Below are 15,099 nucleotides of genomic sequence, written 5' to 3' on the forward strand. Positions count from 1 at the left end.
CTGAGCTGCGTGGCACAAAATTGCTGACCGAGTCAATGCGTGAGTATTAATTGAAAATAAAAGAGAAGTTTTATCTCGAGTGTTCCACTTATTCAACATTTATATTATATGTATATGTGTGTGTGTGTGTATATATATATATATATATATATATATATATATATATATATATATATATATATATATATAAATTGAAAAAATGTAATTTAGAAATGGACCACAAAAGGCTGCAGATGCAAAAGGCAAAACTAGAAATACAACTGCTGGAACATCAGTTAAAGGTGGGTGCGGTTCCAACAGGTGGATGATTTTACTTGTTTGAACAACATAAACAATATTAACTACTGTACTGCATTTGTACTTGCAGGAAATAAAGAAGGCTTAATAAAAAGAAAGGCATATTGTCTTTATTTGACACTGGGGAGATGATGGGTCAGTCAGAAATGATGGTAGCATATTGTGTCTCTGACTGCTCTTCCATCTCGTGCGTCAGCGGGGTGGTCAGGATCGTTATCAGGATCGTTCACTGGTTGAGTAGGACATTGTTCTCCTCTAATTGTGGCGAATCACACATGTCACATGCCCTTTCTGGGGTGACCCTGAGCCTACGAAGGCACTGGAACCAGGCCTTGAGCATCCCAATGGTCATCTCTACCCTGGCTCATGTCCTGCAGTGAGCCAAGTTGTAACATTGCTGCGGGCCGGGCTCAGGATCAGGGTAAGGGGTCAGCAAATAGGGCTGGCAGGGGTACCCTCTGTCACCAAGCAGGTAACCATCGAACTCTCCTATGATAATACGAGGATACAGTTTAAATTTTCAGTTGCAATAGGAGGAAACAAAATATTGATTATAATAGGATATAGCTATATATATAAACTCACCACGGGCAAATCTAGTGCTTAGTGTACACTCACGAAACATTCTCGAGTCATGCACAGACCCAGGCCACTTTGCTTCCACGTTGCTGATGATGTGGGCTGCATCACATATGATCTTCACAGTGCAGAACAGTAATTAGCTGCACTAGCTGTATTGTGAAGTATCTTTCATTTGGAATGCTAAAGGCTACTATTTAGGCCTACCTGCACATTAATGCCGTGGAAAGACTTCCTATTCACATAATCTCCTTCATTTACTGAAGGAGCTGTGATAGGAATATGAGTGCCATCTATGCAGCCAATCACACCTGGAAACCCTAAAATATATCAAATTAACTGATTAGTGCTTCAAGTCTCAAAGCTTCATACTAAATAAATTAATTATTGCTTAGACTGATACCTGCAATTCTGTGTAATTCTTCTTTGGTGAGTCTTGTAGGTCTGTGACTTGGGAACACCACAAAAGTGTACAGTAAACGTTTCAATGCAAGAGTCACATTTCTGACAGCCCGACAGACGGTTGCCTTGGAAATATGCTCAGCGTCACCAATGTTATATAGAAAACTCCCGTTGGAAAAAAAACGAAGTGCAACAAAAATAATTTGTTCCGAACTGAGAGCATGTCCACGATGTGTCATATGAACGATATGAGGGCTGAGAATATTGTTCAGATGAATGATCGATTGAGCAGAAAAACGGTAACGTTCAAACAGATGATCATCAGGGAATGATAAAACATCCAAGCGGGGTCTGATCACCCTCTCCCGACGGAGATTTCTGCGGAGTATTTGTGCTTCAATATCAACTGGCTCTTCAAGAAAAGGACAGGCCATGTCTGACACCTCCTTCAGTCTGCAGGCTTCAGTTGAAGAAAACCTGCTAGCAAGCAGGTTAGCTTCACGGAGTATGTTGCCATAGTAACTGACTCAGAGTTAAGCTGAACTGGCTTTGTGAAACCGAAAACCCAGAGTTTCCTTCAACTCTGAGTCAACTAACTGAGTTTTCGCTAAACCTGCTTTCGGAAACAGGGCCCAGAAGGTAATTTTCGTTGTGGCCATTGTACACATTGCGCTAATACAATGGTGTGGCAGGGCATGGCCCTGCCTGTAAATAATATTGTTGTGTGGTGATTTGGTGGTGGTTGGCAGGGATGGGGTTAATTTCCTATCCCTGCCAAAGTACATGTGAGAATGTGGCTGGAGCTAATTGAGTAATTGATAATTAGGCTCCAGCCACATGGTATAAAAAAGGGGAAATTCCTTTGTTTGGTGGAGGTGTTTTGGGTGAGTGTTTGTTTGTTTGTGCTGTGGTTATTTTTTTGAGAAAGAAACTGTAGTGAAGGCTAATGCCCAGCCTACATTTCTGTATTTTGTTTAAACCTTTTGTTTTGGCCCTTGTGTCAGTTATTTTGTGATTGTTTTACTGTGAAAGTTTTGTTTTTGTTTAACTGTTTTATTTTTGCTCTGTGAGCAGTGTTTTGTTCAACTTTTTGATTTCCTTTTGTTTATTAAACAGCGCAGAAGCGCTTTAACTACAGTTTCCTTGCCTCTGAGTCTCTTTGCCTGCCAATGACATCTGGGCCTGCAACGCTACCCTGTCACAAATGGATACAAAAGCTTTTTACCATCCACACACGGGCACTAAATATAAAATAAGAGGTTGTATCAACTGCAATACGACACATGTCGTTTATATGCTTAAATGCCTGTGTTGTCTTGTATATATAGTCCAAACGAAAAGAGCCCTAAAAGTACGAATAGTCGAGCATAAAGCAGCTATCCGTAATAGAAATATGGACTATGCTATTGCCTGACATATTACAGCTAATCATAGCAGGGCATCTTCCTTGAAATGCTATGGTATAGAGAAGATTAGTCTCTCAAGTAGAGGCGGGCACTTGAGGTTACGACGGCGTGAGTGCTGTTGGATTTATACACTGGATACTTTAGAACCGAGGGGACTTAATGAAGAACTTAGCTTAGCCTCGTTTCTCTAGTTTTCTCTAGTTGTTATTGGTATATATAATACCATCTTTGAAGTAATCACCGCAATTATGTTGTTCCTTATAACAGGATTATTAGGGGCTTTTTGAATTTTAATGTATTCCTTTTCCTGTATTGTTTTTCCTTTTTTGCAAGTATTTAGTGATTATTATTGAGTCACCTCAATATGTTGAAACCTGTATACACTGGGTTTTTGGTTTCACAAAGCCAGTTCAGCTTAACTCTGAGTCAGTTACTATGGCAACATACTCCGTGAAGCTAACCTGCTCGCTAGCAGGTTTTCTTCAACTAACCCTGAGTTTCTCCTCCACTGGGTTTTTGAAGACAATTGGATCACTAATACCGATATGGGAAGTCGTTCCAATTATGTGTAAATGACCAATGGTGTTCTTGCTAATTGAATCAAAGTTTATATGGGATCTGTGTATACTAATTTCTCCAGATTGCTCTGAGGAAGACGCTAGCAGCGTCGAAACGTTAGCACCTCTGTATGGACTACAATATTATTATTATTATTTGTTTATTTAGCAGACGCCTTTATCCAAGGCGACTTACAGAGACTAGGGTGTGTGAACTACGCATCAACTGCAGAGTCACTTACAATTACATCTCACCCGAAAGACGGAGCACAAGGAGGTTAAGTGACTTGCTCAGGGTCACACAATGAGTCAGTGGCTGAGGTGGGATTTGAACCGGGGACCTCCTGGTTACAAGTCTTTGTCTTTAACCACTGGACCACACAGCCTACAATAACTGTCTCACATACATGGATTAATTCAAGTTACACTGCAAAACTACCAAGTGTGCTCTCACCTTTTATGATTTTCCTGGAGAGTCCATTTAGTGAAGTCGTCGGTGGTTAGCTGCCTATTCTAATTAAAGAACGTCCTCATTTAACAGTGACGAGTAAAGACTATTAATTTATTCTGTGCAGCAGGTTTAGTGAAAACCACGTGTTCTGCTCTTTTTCTGGCCTTGACTATATGATAATGAGTATTTGCGTCTATGTGTGTTTTTATGCGTATGATCAGTTTTGATGTTGTTCTGCATTCAACTCAACACATTTATACAGTATGTAGAGCTTATATTCTTCCTTTTATATACAGTGCAACCATAAGTATTGGGACAATGAAGTCAAAATTGCTATTTTTGCTTTACACTCAAGCAATATGAAAATACGAGTAAAAGATTAATATGAGGCAAAAGTACAGAATGTCACCTTTTATTTCTGGTGGTTTCAAGACATACGTGTTTTACCAACTAAGAATAACAGCACTTTTAGAGTTCCATCCCCCCATTTTATGTGAGCATAAGTATTGGGACAATTCAACTTAAAGCAAATATAAGAAGTATAAAAGCTAGTATTTAGTCGCAAATCCCTTGCATGCAATAACAGCAGTGAGTCTGCGACCCATTGACATCACCAAACTATTGGTATCGTCCTTTGAGATGCTTTGCCAAGCCTTTACTGCAGCCATTTTCAGCTGTTGCTTGTTTTGGGGAGTTTCTGACTTCAGTCTCCTCTTCAGCAAGTGAAATGTATGTTCAATCGGATTTAAATCAGGAGATTGACTTGGCCAGTCTAAAACTTTCCACTTTTTTCCCCTGATGAACTCCTTGGTTGCGTTGGCAGTGTGTTTTGGGTCATTGTCCTGTTGCATTATAAAGCGCCGCCCAATGAGTCTGGTGGCATTTTCTTGAACACTGGTAGCCAAGATGCTTCTGTACACTTCTGAAGTCATTCTGCTGCTGCCATCATTCGTTACATCATCAATAAAGATGAGTGAGCCCGTTCCAGAGGCAGCCATGCATGCCCATGCCTTGACACTACCTCCACCATGCTTCACAGATGAGGTGGTATGCTTTGGATCATCTGCAGTTCCTTTTTTACTCCACACTTTTGCCTTCCCATCACTTTGATAAAGGTTAATCTTCATTTCATCTGTCCATAAAACTCTGTTCCAAAACTCTAATGGCTCATCTCTGTACTTTTTAGCTAATTCTAATCTGGCCTTTCTGTTTTTGGTGCTGATCAGAGGTTTGCATATTGTAGTGTAGCCTTTGTAATTCAGCTCCCGAAGTCTTCTGCAAACAGTAGATTGTGACACTTTCACCCCAGCATTCTGGAGATTGTTGGTGATTTCACCGACACTTATTTTAGGGTTGTTTTTCACAGCTCTGGTCATTTTTCTGTCATCAACTGCTGTTGCTCTCCTTGGCCGACCTGGTCGTTGCCGATTGCTGAAGACACCAGTGGTTTCTTTCTTTTTCAGGACATTCCACACTGTGGATTTGGCTATGCCCAACTTTTGTGCTATGGTTTTAATTGAGTTCCTCTTTTCTTTAAGCATCCAAATCGCTTGCTTTTCTTTCATAGACAGCTCCCTAGTCTTCATGTTGGATTATGCCTACTGACACCAAATGCAGACCCCAAAGGCAAAAGCAAAGGATAGAACTGAGACTACACATTCACAGCTCTTTTATGTGTGAACAATCAATGCAACAGGAAACACCTGATCAATTAGAAACACCTGTGAGCCAAATGCTGTTCCTCTTGCAGAAGGTCTCTTCTGTTCTGGTAGAGTCTGCTTCATCACTCATAGTGCTGTTCCTCTTGCAGAAGATCTCTTCTGTTCTACCTGCTCTATAGGTAATATGAGACCCTGGCACAGCTCACTCATTACTGCTGGCACAGGGATAAAGGGAAGGCATGCGCACAGTGTCATACATACGTGTATGGTTCCTTTAGGACATTCATTACCGTACGTTGTTAAGAATATCATAATCTGCGGTTATGAGAGGTCTCTGTGTCTTTACGTATGTACTGTACATAACAGTACAATCAATAAAACAAAGTAGGGCAGCAGTGTGGAGTAGTGGTTAGGGCTCTGGACTCCTGACCGGAGGGTCGTGGGTTCAATCCCTGGTGGAGGACACTGCTGCTGTACCCTTGAGCAAGGTACTTTACCTAGATTGCTCCAGTAAAAAACCCAACTCTATAAATGGGTATGTGACAGAGCAGGGCTCTGCCCTTAGAAATCTGGTAGGGAAGGAGTTAAATTCTCCTCCCTGCCCAGATTGATTGCGTCAGGTGGGAGCAATCAACTAATTAATTATTCAATTAAGGACTCAGCCACCTGGCATAAAAGGAGGCCTCAGCCTCACAGTTGAGAGTTCTAGAGGAGAAGAAGCAATTGTGTTTGTTTGAGTGTGCTGTTTTTGTAAGTTATTGAAACCAGTGAAGGCAACGCCCAGCCTGGAAGCTTTATTTGTAAGTTTTGTTTTGTGTGTATTTTCTGTTTAAAACCTTTTTGTTTGGCCCTTGTGCCTGTTTATTTTGTATTTTTGTTTATTAAAAAGCTTTATTTTTGAACTTTTCAAACTGTCTCTGAGTCTCAACCTCTGTCATCCTTGTCACATTTGGTGTCAGAAGCGGGATAGCACCACCTGGAGGCTCAGGGCAGTATTTTTTTTGTTTTTGAGTTTTTGTGAGGTTTTTGTTTTTTTTTTGAAAAAAAAAAAAAAATGGGCAGAAAAAGCAGGCAGCAGCGACAGCAGCATCAAAAGCTGCTGGCACCCCAGCTGGAGGACCCAGCCAGCCTTTTCCCCTGGTGCTCCTGGTGTGGGAAGGAGGACCACCGATGGAGATCCTGCCCAGAAGTGCCACCAGCGGACTGGTGTGGGCGCTGTGAGGTCTACGGCCACAACTGGTCACGATGCTCCTACGCCCTGGCCCAGGAGGAGGCAGATGACGACTGGGAGTTGTTTTTAAAAAGTCTTGCGGCATAGTTGTGCACTGGCTGTGGGGCATATGGGCACACAGTGGCCATCTGCCCCACCCAAACAGAGGGGAGCAGAAGGAGGCAGAGAGGAAGGAAGACATGGGAGGAAGAGGAGTGGTGTACCCATTGCATGCAGTATGGGCATGAGGAGCACCACTGCCCTGAGGTGTTACTAGACACAGACCTGGAGTGGGAGGAGCCTGAATGTCCTGTGCCTGAGCGGGAGGAGCCCGAACGTCCTGCGCCTGAGTGGGAGGAGCCCGAATGTCCAGAGCCCAAGAGGGGGAAGTCAGTGCGTCCAGAGCCCAAGAGGGGGGAGTCGGTGCGTCCAGAGCCCAAGAGGGGGGAGTCGGTGCGTCCAGAGCCCAAGAGGGGGAAGGCCGAATGTTCACAGTCCAGGTGTCCACCAGCAGAGGGAGAGTTCCTGCTGGTTTTGCCTCCATCACCGTCACCAGCAGAGGGAGCATGCCTGCTGGTTCCCCTACTGCTGTCGTCCCGAGAGCCAGAAGAGGTGGAGCTGCTGTCCCGAGAGCAAGAAGAGGTGGTGCTGCCGTCCCGAAAGCCAGAGGGGGTGGAGCTGCCGTCCCGAGAGCCAGAGGGGGTGGAGCCACAGACACGAGAGCCAGAAGGGGAGGAGCCATGGACCCGAGAGCCAGAAAGGGAGAAGGCTGAAGCCCCTCAGCAGCCTTTGCACATGTTGCTGAGAGGAGCTCAGGGGAGGCGCACCCGACTGTGACGGCAGGAGGTGCCAGCCCGACTTCAGAGGCCACTAGAATGGCCACAGCCACCACCGCCAACGCCAGAGTGTCTGGAACCATTGCCACTAGTGGAGCTGGAACTGCCGTTGCCGGAGTGGCCGTCACCTCCGCCTCCTGTTCCAGAGGGTCTGCCTGTTGTTCCTGAGGGTCCATCGTCTCCGCCTGTTGTCCCAGAGGGTCCGCCTGCTGTTCGTGAGGGGTCGTCGTTCCCGCCTCCGCCAGCAGAGGGAGACGAGCCGCCGTTCCTGCCTCCGCCAGCAGAGGGAGACGAGCCGCTGTTCCCGCCTCCGCCAGCAGAGGGAGACGAGCTGCCGTTCCCGCCTCCGCCAGCAGAGGGAGACGAGCCGCCGTTCCCGCCTCCGCCAGCAGAGGGAGACGAGCTGCTGTTCCCGCCTCCGCCAGCAGAGGGAGACGAGCTGCCGTTCCCGCCTCCGCCAGCAGAGGGAGACGAGCTGCCATTCCCGCCTCCGCCAGCAGAGGGAGACGGGCCGCCGTTCCCGCCTCCGCCACCAGAGGGAGACGGGCCGCCGTTCCCGTCTCCGCCACCAGAGGGAGACGGGCCGCTGTTCCTGTCTCCGCCACTAGAGGTGCCACCATCGCTGCTCCTGCTGGAGGGTCCAAGCTCCCTGCCAGCGTTCATGTTCTTGGAAGTTCCGGAGCCCCCGCTATTGAAGGAAGCTTGGGGTATCCGGCATCAACCCCGCCCACCACCGCCCGCTGAAATAGCCCACCCAAGGGACATAAGGGGACTCTTGGGGGGAGGGCTTGGATTCAAAGTGTGGGGGGGGGGGGGAGTTTGGCCGATTGCGGCCTCTGTACTTTGTACGTGGAGGGAGGTGTGTGGCAGAGCAGGGCTCTGCCCTTAGAAATCTGGCAGGGAAAGAGTTAAATTCTCCTCCCTGCCCAGATTGATTGCGTCAGGTGGGAGCAATCAACTAATTAATTATTCAATTAAGGACTCAGCCACCTGGCATAAAAGGAGGCCTCAGCCTCCCAGTTGAGAGAGAGTTCTAGAGGAGATGAAGCAATTGTGTTTGTCTGAGTGTGCTGTTTTTGTAAGTTTTTGAAACCAGTGAAGGCAACGCCCAGCCTGGACGCTTTATTTGTAAGTTGTAAGTGTTTTGTGTGTATTTTCTGTTTAAAACCTTTTTGTTTGGCCCTTGTGCCTGTTTATTTTGTATTTTTGTTTATTAAAAAGCTTTATTTTTGAACTTTTCAAACTGTCTCTGAGTCTCAACCTCTGTCATCCTTGTCACAGGGTTATTGTATGTAACAATAATGTGTAAAAAATAATGTGATATCTTGTAACAATTGGAAGTCACCCTGGATAAGGGAGTCTGCTAAGAAATAAATAATAATAATACTTATGTTCACAAAAAATGGGAGGATGGAACTCTGAAAGTGCTGTTATTCTTAGTTGGTAAAACTTATATGTGTTGAAACAGCCAGAAATAAAAGGTGACATTCTGTACTTTTGCCTCATATTCATCTCTTAATTGTATTTTCATATTGCTTGAATGTACAGCAAAAATAGCAATTTTGACTTCACTGTCCCAATACTTATGGAGGGCACTGCATATATACAGTATATATACTCCTTAAACAATTATCAAAACACTGCGCATTTTCAACATATTGCAAATGTGCAAAATTAAGTGAATATATGTCAAATCTATTTACACAACTTGCAAACCATGATACTGACATCAATACATCAAACACAAGTGATTTTAACCCCTGTCCAAAATAAAATACAACTGTTTTATCATTGAAATAACACAGCAGAAGCTACAAAACTTTATATCAGTTTGTGCACAAATAAAAAAATAAATGAACCAATAGTTCAATACTTTACAAAAAAAATGAACATAACATGAATGACCCACAATTTGTAGTTTTAGAATAAATACAATTAGATCTGGTACAAACAGAAGAATAAAGGAAAATAAATAGATGAACAGACTCAACCCCATGATGCCAAAAGGTTTAAATAGAAAGGAATAGTAGTTACAGTAGCTGTAAACTATATATATATATATATATATATATATATATATATATATATATATACAGTGGCTCTCAAAAGTATTCACCCCCCTTGGACTTTTCAACATTTTATTGTGTTACAACATGGAATCAAAATTGTTAATTAGTTGTTTTTGCCACTGATCAACACAAAAAAGTCCATGTCAAAGTGAAAAATAAAATATACAAATTGTTCTAAATTAATTACAAATACAAAACAGAAAATAATTGATTGCATAAGTATTCACTCCCTTGAGTCAATATTTGGTAGAGACACCTTTGGCAGCAATTACAGCCATGAGTCTATTTGGATGAGTCTCTACCGGAGGTCTGGGCTTTGACATTGACCTTTTTGTTTTTAAGCCACTCCAGTGTGGCTTTGGCTGTATGTTTGGGGTCATTGTCCTGCTGGAAGATGAATCTTTTCCCAAGTCCCAGGTCTCTTGCAGACTTCAGCAGGTTTTCCTCCAGGATTTCTTTGTACTTTGCTGCATCCATGTTGCCCTCTATCTTCACAAGCTTTCCAGGCCCTGACGCAGAGAAGCATCCCCATAGCATGATGCTGCCACCACCATGCTTCACGGTAGGGATGGTGTTCTCAGGATGATGTGCGGTGTTAGGCTTGTGCCAAACATAGCGCTTAGCGTTAAGGCCAAAAAGCTCTAGTTTGGTCTCATCAGACCATAGAATCTTCTTCCACTTGGTCTCAGAGTCTCCCACATGCCTTCAACAATGGCTTTCTTTTTGCCACTCTCCCATATCTGATTGATATTTTGCTGCTAAAGAAAATGGGGAAGTTAAGACTCCAAATGCGTTTGTTTAATATTTACCAATAATAAATGCAGCCTTTTTGTCTTTTGTTTCTATGATTTCGATAGTCTGAAAAAACACTAAAACTAAAACCAATACCAGGGTATTGTAGTCAGTATGTCGTACAATAATAAAGCATTTATTTCAAACACAGAAACGTCGCGGCAAGGAGTATGGCAGCAAACAAGTCATCTTGTCTGGAAATGTCCAAGTCAGATTTCCAAATGGTAGCAAAACTTTTGGTTGAGGTCCCCCGGGATATGATGATTTGTTCCATGAAGTAACAATCACATTGGATAGCACAGAAATCACATAATGTTGTGCTTGTTGTGCAACTGTTCCCATGGAAAAAAATATTGTTCTTGTCAACTTTTCCTTGAGCCTTATTAATGTGCTGGCAGTTCTGACCGTCCTACTGCAGATTCTACTCAAATCAGCATCGTAACCAGAGCTGACATTCTACCGAGGTCAAACCGAGGTTTCAAGCTATAGCTGGCAGTATTTATATGACTGCTTGGTATTTACTATTCACCCTCCAAACCTATGTTACATGGCACACCAACAGAGAAAATGAAGGAGCATTTTGTACTTTACCAGAATCTTTACATGAGCATCAGCATTGATGATGCAAAAAACAACCAAGGACATGACCATGGAGTCCTCATAGCTAGTTACGGCCATGACTAATCACTTAGAATTGAGAAAACAGTAAGGGATTGTATTATACCAGCACTGAAAGAATTATTTTATTTTAGTCTACTGTACAATAACCGCCATCCGCCAAATAATGTCTGGAGAGCTGGTGGTAATCAAGAGTGACGTAAAATGACTTTTTGTTAAAGCACAGCAGTATTCTGCATTTTCGATACATTGACAGGTCCATTTTTTTTTCTAGTTTTCATTTTGTTTTACTATCTACCGAGTTTCTATGCACTACCCACATGTACTGCATATTTAAAAGTGCTCAATCTCTTTACCTGAATATGTTGTTTAGCATTATGAGATGTGATAAATAATAACACAAAAACATGTAAAAGATGGTGCTCACATTAAAAATGAATAAATTACCTTACAATATAAGCATAATTGCACAAGTGGGCCTGCTATATACGATTTGATAGGCATGGGAAAAATAAGACTGTAGCAACAGACCAGTTAATTTCTGCAACGGTAGTTATTATTATTATTATTATTTATTTCTTAGCAGATGCCCTTATCTAGGGCGACTTACAATTGTTACAAGATATCACATTATTTTTACATACAATTACCCATTTATACAGTTGGGTTTTTACTGGCGCAATTTTAGGTAAAGTACCTTGCTCAAGGGTACAGCAGCAGTGTCCCCTACCAGGGACTGAACCCACAACCCTCCGGTCAAGAGTGCAGAGCCCTAACCACTACGCCACACTGCTGCCCTATTCCATTAGGTGAAACTACTTCCATTGTACAGTAACAATATCATTCTATAGACCAGTGCTTTTCAACCTTTTCATCGCAGGGACCACCAGGTGTACCAGTAACTATGTGCAATCTTAAGGCTGTTGTAAAACCGAGACCTACCCCATTACAACCAGCTTTGTGGTGTCTGTACTCACCTGTGTGTTACCTCATTGTGCTGAACGGTTAAGCTATGCAGCTGACGACTGCAATTAAAGCAGCATGTTTATATTTTAAATATTTTGCAAGTGTTGCGTATTGAATTGGTGACCGCACTTTCAATTGTGTCCAGCTATAATATGGAAATAGCATGCTGTATGTATGATATTAAATACACCACAACAAGCACATTGTCATATATTACACATTTTCATTACCACAGTCTGAGAGCTAAATGTATTATTTTTTTTACTGCAATAAAGTAAACTGCAGTACATTTTGTTTTCTCATAAGTACACTTCCTGTCACAAGTATTTCAGTTGAGCTTGAGAAATAAACTGTGTTTTCCCTGCAACAGCTGACCCTGCTTTAGTACAAAACTCACGACTGTTTTTCATTATGGTACGGTACTCTTAAATTACTGTCTGCTTCTTTGGCATTTCAGCCCATCATTAATTATTTTAGGTTTCCAGGGCATTTTGTTAATGGCACGTGTGCCAACACACAAACCTTAAGTGTATTTTAATTTTAGTTTTTAGCTGTTCTTGTTCTACATTTCTTAAATGCAAGTGTTCATTTTATGCTACATTTGTGGTATACAACAGTCCACGCACGTTTGGTCCCCATCACAACTGTTGACAGAAACTCAGTTCCCGTATTCTGCTGGTGTTATGCACACCCCTGCACTTACAGGCATTTGTATTCGATCAGACCGACGTAATGTCGCATTCATAAATGCTTTTAAAGGGAGTGACAGCATTTTTGTGTCTAACCCTGAAAAAACAGTTGTCAAAACTTTGTTGTTGTCGTACTTGCAACCACCTTAGTCGCAGTCTGGAGCCCTGCATCATAATTTCTCATGTGTCTCAGAACACCTGCCACTGCCAGTGCGTACCAGTTGGAAGCCTGTCACGTACCAGTACTGGTACGCGTACCACAGGTTGAAAACCACTGTTACAGACTATTGTCCTTTCCTTCGGCTATGACCATGACTTGACAATGAAGGCAGCCTACCTCGTATTAAACTAGCCTCGCACAATGATATGTATGCTGCAGCAAGATGGTAAAATACAGTATAACGACTTGATTGGGTGTCGTCAGAATACAAAACGTAGCGGTAGTTAACCCACCACGGGGCTTTCGTTCTTGCTGTTACAATGATTGGGTAATCTCTCCTCGCCCAAACGCTTTTATCACTTCAGCAGCACTCCAGCGGAGTTTTCTGTCCGTACCCCAACAAACACCGCCTTCCCCACCACCGCTTATGGCCTTAGTTACAGTTACCGTGCCTCTCTCATGTAATGCAACCTCCCCTCATGACGTGTATCAGCGCCCTCCGACCAACCGCGATCCCCCTTACTGTTCCGCCAGCCCCTCTTATGTCCAACCTGGCTTCCTGTCACTGCTGAGTGACGGTGGCGGTAATGTGGAGTTTGTGCCTCCTGTGTTTGTCTATTTCAGGAAGGAAAGAGGAAGCCCAGGCCGAGTGCAAACCGAAATAACAAGGGGGAAATTGAACCCACGGGAGCCTGTGGACCCGAGACGCACCCAAATACAAAGGGGGTTTATTTATTCTGTATGTGAAGGGGTCCGCTCGAAGATCATGGTGTTTCTTAAACTCCGGGACCAGGTATGTTGTACGTTGAATGATTTCCCAGTGGTTACTACACAGACAAACTGGGAGTACTTGCAGACAGGGAGGTGAAATTGATCGTTTCGTTGCTGCTACTGGGGTTGTGGTTATTTATAAGTTACTTGAGCACTTGCTTCTATTTATACAGTGTTGCGACAGCAGATAATCTAGGCCCTTTCTGGGCCTCGCTACGCTGAATGTATTTATAATGTTTTGTGTTGCGACGTGAAAAGGAAATGCAAGGGTCGTGTATCGCGACTGTCATGATGTGCTGCTGGTTTATTAATAATAAAAAAGTATTGGCGCTCCTAAGTTTTAAGTGTTAAAGAAAATAAATATCAAGAAATCGCACTGACAGCTTGCTGTGTATTTTTATTCATATTTCTTTTGTCTGGGGGATTTGGTTTAATGCCTTCTGAACTAACTAATCCTACCTTTACTTGCTAAGGGTAGTCTAAGAAATGGTGTTAGGTTGCTGTATGTTAAAATAACGTGCGCAGTAATTCCAAGAAGAAAAAAAGGGATATTTTTAGCAAGTTATCTTTTCTAACCTGTATGCCTGTGACATACACATGTACTATATGTCATTTAATCTGCAGGAATTTAATGAGTAGTGCCAGTGATAAGTGCGATGGGAGAAGAAATACATGGCTATTGCAGAGAAGCATATACTTGAATGTATAGTAACTGCTGTCTGTTGTAATGTCCATGAATGTAAAAAAAGTAACTTGTGTGCTGTATATGAAACGTTTGGAATGGTTTAGGTAGCACCAACATTCGCTCCTTTTAGATGTATTAAATTATTATTACTAATGTTATACTTTTGTGGTGTGCATCCGTGTACTGTTGGGGTAGGTGGATTTTGGCTTGAACAGAATAAGAGCTAAACACATTAAGTTCACTTTAAGTGTACTATTTGAAAGCTACACAGCCGGTGGTGGGCCAATACATCAGATAGGCTAATGTGTTTTTAGCTCATTTACACAAACAAGGGTGAACTTGCACCCTGTAGTAAAGGCTACCCACAGTCAACGAGTCCAGCCTTTTGTTAAACGTAGCCTTTTTAAGGCTATTTTTCATATTTTAATGAGAGGCATAGGTTAATCCTGAGAACTATAGCTAACGCCATAGGCTGTACAGTAAGAGATGCATGCTTTTAGGTAGGCTTCATTATATAATGCTGTTCTCATGGCTGTCAACAGGAAGTGTCTGTCATTGAGCACTTTCTCTGCACACCAGTGTTCAGTTACTCGAAAATACACAATGAAAGTGGCAAAGGCTGGACACTTAAGACTTGCCAACGGTTACGATTTGGAGGCTCTGCTACGTCGAAGGCTTATAATACTACGATTTGTATTAAATTAAATAAACGATGGATACACCTTGAACGTTTATGAAATATTATTTCAATACCGTGTGTGTGTTTCTGTTTTTTTAATATGAATGAATGGTTCTTAAATAATACTGTGTTTCACTGACAGTTTGTGTCATTTTAACTGACATACTATACTGAGCTCTTAGCGGGTTGCTTAGTAACCAGTTTAGAGGTCCTTCAAAAACTGCTGCACAAATGCCGTCTTGCAATCACGTTATCGATCGCACTTGCTTAT

At 42.7% G+C, this 15,099-nt stretch overlaps 1 protein-coding gene and 1 pseudogene across 1 annotated transcript in view; one reads left to right on the top strand and one right to left on the bottom strand.

Moving 5' to 3' along the window:
- Window positions 1–523: 523 nt before the first annotated feature.
- LOC117400700 (putative nuclease HARBI1) lies at window positions 524–1,713 on the bottom strand (annotated as a pseudogene).
- An 11,521-nt stretch (window positions 1,714–13,234) lies between these two features.
- Window positions 13,235–15,099, top strand: part of LOC117400290 (serine/threonine-protein phosphatase 6 regulatory ankyrin repeat subunit A) — a 60,383-nt gene continuing 58,518 nt past the window's right edge. Inside the window, exon 1 of the mRNA XM_059021616.1 lies at window positions 13,235–13,486. Coding sequence (XP_058877599.1) covers window positions 13,460–13,486 — 27 coding nt within the window. The 5' untranslated portion in view covers window positions 13,235–13,459. The remainder of the gene's footprint in view (window positions 13,487–15,099) is intronic.

Source organism: Acipenser ruthenus, chromosome 4 (assembly GCF_902713425.1).
Source record: "Acipenser ruthenus chromosome 4, fAciRut3.2 maternal haplotype, whole genome shotgun sequence".
Taxonomy (NCBI): Eukaryota; Metazoa; Chordata; class Actinopteri; order Acipenseriformes; family Acipenseridae; genus Acipenser; species Acipenser ruthenus.